At 52.7% G+C, this 7,500-nt stretch overlaps 2 protein-coding genes across 3 annotated transcripts in view; both read left to right on the plus strand.

The window, feature by feature from the left end:
- LOC126570196 (uncharacterized) overlaps window positions 1-694 on the plus strand; it is a 6,453-nt gene extending 5,759 nt beyond the window's left edge. For both annotated transcript variants that reach the window (XM_050227776.1, XM_050227777.1), the window contains one exon: window positions 1-694. This exon is cut by the window's left edge. The gene's annotated coding sequence lies outside the window, so the exon portion shown is untranslated.
- A 1,292-nt stretch (window positions 695-1,986) lies between these two features.
- Window positions 1,987-7,500, plus strand: part of LOC126570195 (general transcription factor 3C polypeptide 1) — a 7,191-nt gene continuing 1,677 nt past the window's right edge. The window contains exons 1-4 of the mRNA XM_050227775.1: window positions 1,987-2,140; window positions 2,212-2,545; window positions 2,621-3,487; window positions 3,564-7,500. The exon at window positions 3,564-7,500 is cut by the window's right edge and continues 854 nt beyond it. Coding sequence (XP_050083732.1) covers window positions 2,062-2,140; window positions 2,212-2,545; window positions 2,621-3,487; window positions 3,564-7,500 — 5,217 coding nt within the window. The 5' untranslated portion in view covers window positions 1,987-2,061. The remainder of the gene's footprint in view (window positions 2,141-2,211; window positions 2,546-2,620; window positions 3,488-3,563) is intronic.

Raw genomic sequence — 7,500 nt, forward strand, 5'->3', positions numbered from 1 at the left:
CATTGCTTGTCGAGTGGTGGGAGTGTGTGGCAGAGTGGCTGAAGCTATCAACACACTACTAACTAGGAATGTTAAGAACAATAAGAGCATTGTGCGTGGAGAGGGTGTAGATTTTTATTATAAAAACATTTATTTTGCAACTTTATTGACTTTTTAGTGTGGTCTTAAACGAAGAGAACTAATGGATAGATTTATCTTGTTCATATTTAAGCGTCAATATACCGCTCGAAATTGTAACGTGTATTAGCATGTAATGACACCGATTGGTCTGCTGATCATGAATGATTGAATCTAGATTCTCACATTGCTCTGGAAGGTAGTGCGTATCTTTGCTTTGTTTTTCTCTCTTTCCATTGGGTTTTTTTTCATTAAGCAAAAGCGCGCCAGAGGGAGGGAGGGTTACGTAGTAGCACCCACGGAAAACCGATCGGAGGGATTTCTTAAAACGCATCTTTCTCGCGACATCAACTAACAATTTTCCCCTCCCCAAATGTAAATGGCGCCTATGTGTAGGATGAAATGTAATTAGTCATTATCGAGCAAAACATTCGCGATTCTATTGATGTTCAAGTGCGTGGTGCACTATGAAGAAAAAACCACTATATATTCGCACACATAACTTTTACCCTATTCCTTACTCTCTTATAGAGCAAAACTTTATCTGCAACGAATAAAAAGAAAACAATATAAAACAGTTACGCGCCTACCTGCAAATCGATACCGCGTGTAGCAGCGAGTGAAACCATGATAAAAGGTCAATCATCGATTGGAATGAGGATCACGTGGAGGGGGGCGGGCTAGTTTCATTATTAATGCGAGATTGTTACTTTTGAAGATGATTGTCCCATGATTACGCGCGAGCCCTGTATCCTAGTGCAGAGGTAATTGCATAGATCCGAGTGGAATAGAGCAGCATGATAGGCTGATGATTGATGTAGATTCATGGATCGTGGATCGAATGCAATGTCGAATCCCGGCGCATAGTACGGAAGAGATAAGGGGGGAAGGATTAATTCAAACCCATTTGTGACCGTTTCAAACTACTCAATCCTCCATTTTCAATTCAAACCTAGAAATGCGTAGAGAAGGGGTGAGGTACGGTTTTCCTTCACTTCTTTAAAAATGAATCCAACTCGGGCAACCGAAGATTATCGACAAGGGGGACCCCCTAGAGCATCATATATTCGCGAAGCACTCCTCCAACCTTCGCGCTGTCCCTGCCGGAGCCTTATGGCCGCAGTAGTTTACCGCCGGCATGCATAATAATGAGGGGGCTCCGCTAGAGTGGGTGTGTGTATGTGTATGCGTGTCACGAGTTCCGGTGTCATACAAAACCAACATTCGACCATCTGACCTTCACCTGTCCTGTTCCATCCCTGCCTCTACTACCCCCTTCTCTTACTCTAGTACGACATAGAATTACAGTCTACTATATTTAGTGTGAAAACAACGTATTTGATAAACATTTGCAACAGCAGAGCGGCGTAGTAAAAACGCGCGAAGTGGTTCCGATTCTTGCGCCCAACGCATATGCCGCAGATGCGTGCACGTGCGTTGTGTGGGGGCGCGTAAAAGTTTCGGGGCTGCTTCGAGTGTCAATGGTATTACTATCATACGAATAAATGAGTAAAAAAATCGTAAAATCATTAAAAATAAAGCAAAAAAATGAAAAATATAAAACAAAAATAAATGACTCGTTTCTCTTTTGTTGGTTCCGTACTCAGAGCACTACTAGCACAGTAAAGGCCTCATTGCAGCATTATTTTCAGGAATGAAAGAAAAACTCCTTAAGGGATAAAATATTAAGGAGGCTTTCAAAAATCTTGGCACAAACTTGGGTGCACAAAAACCGCTCGTTCGTAAACCGGGAAATATGTGCCTTTTTGCTACTAAGGCAGCAGCCCGACGTGTTTATGCTTGATTGAGGTCCTAGTCAGCAACTTGATTGTTTACATTCATTCATCATCGTCGTCGCCGGTTCTTAGTGCGTACGGTATCGTCACGCCTTAGTGAAAGTTACCGTTTGTGAATTTACGATATTCCAATGCAGGCCTATCAATAATGCTGCCATACGCCTCGATAGCATCGATTCTCGATGAAGAGATCAGCCTCGAGGGGCTCGAAGGGGCCACCCTCGAAAGTGAGTAGTAGGCAGGGTGGCGTACGCGTTCTTCCAGAAATGGCAATTAATCGCGATTCCCGCCCTTCCAGCACTCTGGTACAACATCTCTCAGCGGCTGAAGCTATCGCTTCCCATGCCCACCAAGCTATCGAACATCCTGTGGCCACAGATTGTTGGCAATCCCGAGTTTGAGTTCTATCTGTTGCTGAGCGAGCGTAACGCGCACGTACCGTACGATCGGTTTGCGTACGTCGATGCGGAAACGGGCATACCACAGCTTCCGGAGGTGTACCCGGGCCATCGGTTTCGCTACAAGCTGATCGAGCGCCATGGCGTGCGAGGATCGTGCGAAGAGTACGAAACCCGGTCACCGATACCGCGCGATGAACTGCAATCGATCAGCTGGACAGAGGTCGAACAGCGGTATGTGGGACGGGGCATGCCACTGAGGTATATCTAGTTTGATATGTGAACTAATCCGTTGACGTTTTTCCTTAGCTATGGTCGCCGGTTCGTAATAGTCGCTTCACAGCGGCTCCGGGAATCTTTTCTCATCCCCGGCAACTGCACAACCGAGCTGACGGGCATTCAGTACTGCATGCTCGAGTGGATCGGTCGGGCACGCTTTAATGGAGAAACGTCGCAAGGCCGCTTCTCGTTGCTCGAGATGACGCGTGATTCGAGCACGCTTTACTACAACCGGAAGGTCCTTTGTGGGGCCAAGCTCGTCACACGCCAAACGTTTTGTATGCGCACGGGCGATTCCAGCACACAGGGCGTACTGTTTCAATTGCCGCGGTATTACCGTGAGATGAAAAACCGCCAACAGCTCGTTGTCGAGCGCGTGGTGAATGTGCTGCAGAACCGACCGTTCCATATGGCCGATTATGCCGAGATCAAGCAGCTGGTGCTCGGGAAGACGGAAGCGAAGAAAATATTCCGTTCGCCCGAACTTGCGCGTTTCGTGCGTATGGATGAAATGGTCCCGTACCGGACGCTCTATCCCGATGCACCGGCCAGCCTCTGGATGTCGAAGAAGGGAGAGGAGAAGTCGGTACGTGTTATGCGTCTCGTTGATCCGAACACCGACGTCTATGAGGTCTGGTGTCGGGACGGTATCGAAGAGGACGCCCGCGAAGGATTCCTTGCGCCGGCCGATAGTAGCGCACTGTACGTCGACAAACCGTTGCTGCGACTAGCGTACGAGGTCATCGGTAAGAGTGGCACTTCGGGCATTTCTCAGTCCGAGCTAGCGACCACACTTGGTCTGGATCGGTTGAATGCCCGCAGCATCGTGCGGAACCTGGTACGGATGAAGGTCGTGCAGAGCCAATCGTTCAACGAGGGACGTCAGCGAACGGCCAAGTAAAAGATCCTCGGCACAGATCCTATCCTGACTATGTTCGCCTTCTTTTAATCATCTCGACTTTTCTATCGACAGATTCTTTCTTCCTGGAAGTATGTCCGTATCGCTGAATTTGCAGCGAGAGATGTCCCAGTTCGTGTCGTTGCAGCGCAGCTTCCTTGAAAGTCAACAGCAACCATCACAAGAAGAGTCTAACGAAGGCATTCCGGAGGACAGTGGGAGTGCATCGGGAGCGCTACCAGATTCGGGGGGTGGTACCAAGGGTGCCGATGTCAGTGTGAACGTCGATGCGGAAGCGGATTCCTTGGATAGTGCTTCCGTAAGCTGCCGTGCGGTGGAAACCGCCACGCTGCAGACCGACATCGTAACCGATATAAGCTTCTCGTACGAGCTGAATCTAGCCAAACCGATTCAAGGCATAACGAGCAACTTCCGGAAGGCGAACGAACGGTTGCTCGGTCGCTGTAACTTCATACTGGAGCTACTGAAGCACGAACCGGTTATCGAACCACGCCGCATCCTGAAGAAGCTCAATCAAATCGAAATGGTCAATGGGTACACGTACCGGATGTGTGGCAAGTCGGTGCTCCGATTGATTGCACGACTCGCCACCGATCGGCTGGTGATGCTTGCGCACGTGAAACTGCGGCGCGAAGAGCGTGAGATACAGCAGATGCTTGTCTGTTTGCCGTCCATCAAGGTGGACAGTTCGGCGCTGCAGAGCAAGGTGACACTGCTCCGTAACCAGTTTGCGGTCCGCACAACGACCGTGAAAGAAGAACAGGACATAGCAAAGAAGCATTCATCTGGCAGTGCTGCAGCCGCGACGGCAGCCACAACCGCAGCGACAATCGCAACGACGAACACACGACCATCTAGTAACCGGTGCCGTGGGTATCCCGGTTGCCTGGCAAAGTGCATGCGCATGCGGCTGTTTCACGAGTACGCGTTCTACCTTACCTATGTCCTTCGGTCCGATGCAACGCAAATCGATCCGAGTGAGCTGTCGGAAGTGGACGTTAGTGATCTGGAGGCCCACGAGCGGATACCTGTATACAGTGACACGAGTGATTGGAAGATGTTCGTTAGCCCTCTCAGTCGGTACGATGGATACGACGGTACGTCCGGCTGGTCATTGCTACTAGATCTGACCGCCCGTATGCCCCTGGTGATGTTCTGCTCGATCAGTACCTATGCGTTCTACACGAGCGAGCTCGAATACTACCTGGAACACCGGGTGCGCCGGTATATCCCGCTCCGGCATCTTCCTCCGCACATACGTGCCCAGGTGTTTCAGCGTCGCCGTTATGTCCACCTAATCTACGATCTCGCTAAGCTGCTCTGCTGGGCTGGCCTGATGCAAATCGGGCCGCAACTGACGAAAGCGCGCGATCAAACATTCGTTTACGTGCGCCGGAACGTGTCACTGCTCGATACCACACCTTCGCGGCCCGGTTATATCGAGATCGAGGAACGCCAGTATGAGCAGCTAAAGTTCCGGCTGGAGACGCTTGCCGATGTGCACGAGTACTGGGACCGTTTGTACAGCATTTCGACCCACACGCGTATCAACCTCCGCTCGACGGCGATCGGGCAAGAGGTGTTTGTACAGAAGGTACAGGATAAGCCCGCCATGCTGGATGCCATTAGGGCGTGCTCGATTGAATCCGGCCCGGTGAACGATAGCGGTGCACTACCGCCCGGTGATGGGCGCGGAGCGGCCGGCATGGACTCGGCAATGTTTGTGCATCTACGGTCGAACTGGAACAAACGCATCAATCTGGGCGTTCCGGTAGAGAAGCTACGTTTGAAGGTGGTCCGCCGGCGTCTTGGCAAGGCAGGAATGGAGAAGCGCCAGCTGGCGTACCGTGTTGGTGGAAAGGGCAACGAGCGGACCGTGGGGCATATGGGCGGTCTTTCGAGCGGTTCCATACCTTTGATGAGCCGCAAACCCATGCTCTCGGGGCGCAAGTTGGGCCGGCGTATGGTGAATCCACGCAAGCAGCAGATCTCACGACGCGGATCACTCGATGAGGTCGATCGGCGTGCGCTGAGACTCATGACCAAGCAGCGCTCGAAATGGGACGAATCCGAGGACCAGGTGTTGCTGATGTGTCGCGTAGCGCTGATGTACCTTTACGGTGATCCATTACGCCCGGTCACCACGATTAGTATAACGACGATACGCGACATTCTGCACTGGGCGTGTGCCCGGGCACAGTGTAAAACATCGAACGCCTGTGGACGTCGGCTGCAGTACATGGTGCGCCATTTGCCGCATGTGGCCGAGCAGCTGCGCATGTACCTGGAGCAGTGCAAGCTACATCCCCGCGTCACGAGCCAGTTCGGAGCTGGGTTCGTGGCGAAGCTGCGCCAGTACTTTCCCCGCAAGGATGAGTTTCGGCAGGCGCTACAGATTCATTTCATAAGGTTGGTGGCGCTACTGAGAAATACGGTGCTGCAGGAACATTCGAGTGAATCCCTCTCGACTAAGGGTACCACAAACCATGGTCTGCGTCGTGGTCGTCATCCCAGTACACGGCGTTACCAGAGCGACGGCGTACCACCACCGGCTGACGACGGTGAGGGTGCTGATGGCCAGAAGCGTATCGAACGTCTTCCGAGAACGCTCGATGAGTTATTGCGGCGGTACAATGTGATCGAAACGATCGGAGGCGGTGGTGCAGGTGGCCAGAAGAAGCTTCACATGGACAGCGATCCGCAAACGAACGAGGAGATACAACTGTACAAGTACACGATCGTGATGCATAGTGCGATCGCGAACAGTGTGCGTTCGGCGGCGGATGGCCGTCTCCAGTACATCTACCGGCAATGCCCAGATCGGGCGCTGATCGGTGCGCTGTTGAAGCTACGCTCGATGCAGGTCGTCTCGGTGACACAGTGCGTAAAGGCCTCCAACAAGGTGCTGCTCGGTCGCATCCTGACACGCCAGGATGAGCTGTGCTACGTGTCGATCAGCTACCAGCAGCAGCTAACGACGTCCATCCCACTGGAACTGTTCGTGCCCGTGTTTGGCCAGTATGTGAAGCTACTGAGCCGCGATGAACCGTACACGTTTGAAGATGGTTCCGATGGGCTGGTGCTGCTACTCGGTGAACTGATTGCCACGTGCCCCTTCGGTGATAGGCGGCTTGATCTACGGATCGATCAACCAACCAACTACATCGAGATGAACGCCGATGTCAAGCCATCGAGTAGTGTGGCCGTGCCTGAAGACGACCCAACCACTCCGCAGCCAGCTCCGACTACCGGCAAGCAGCACATGCGGACTAAAAAGAATCCCCCCGCCAACCACGGTGCCACGGTGGAGAAAGGCGGTGCGAAGCAGCTACGCTTCGTCGACAAACGGGATGTTACGTTCCTCTATCTGGCCCATCCGATTGAGCAGCTGTTGAAGCTACCGCTCGAGTACTTCCATTTCTTCTGTCTGCTTGACCAGCTGCAGTCAACCGGTGGCCGCCGGTTGCTGGCCCAGACGTTCAAAATTGACGAACAACGACCAGCCGAGTGTTCTCTGGCGAACTGTCGGATCATCGATGGCGTCGGTGATCACGATCTGGTACGACGGTGCCTTGCGCTCGTCCGTGACCGTGAGGAGCTGCTCGAACGCATCCAGCGGCATGATGCGGAACGGGCAAAGCACATGGCACCACGGGCAACGCGTACCGATCCGGCGCTGCTGTTCGATGTGCGCGAAGACAATCTGTTGCTGTTCTTCGGCAAGTACATCACCAAGTACCAGCAGGAGTGTGCCGGGAAGCGAAAGCGTGATGTGAACCGGGAGCAGCAGCGTCTGGCCTCGCTGAACCACCATTCGCCGGTCAATATGGCCGAACTGGTGGGTGAGTGTTTGCGGTTCGATACCGAAATGCCCAACTACCAGTGGCTCGAGCGGTACGAGGTGCAAGGTGCTGTCCGCTGTGATGGCGGCGATGTGGATGAGGCAGAGGATGACGGAGGATCCGATCTGATTGGTGGAACGGGCGGATCG

The sequence above is a fragment of the Anopheles aquasalis genome, chromosome 2 (genome assembly GCF_943734665.1).
Source record: "Anopheles aquasalis chromosome 2, idAnoAquaMG_Q_19, whole genome shotgun sequence".
In the NCBI taxonomy this organism is placed as follows: Eukaryota; Metazoa; Arthropoda; class Insecta; order Diptera; family Culicidae; genus Anopheles; species Anopheles aquasalis.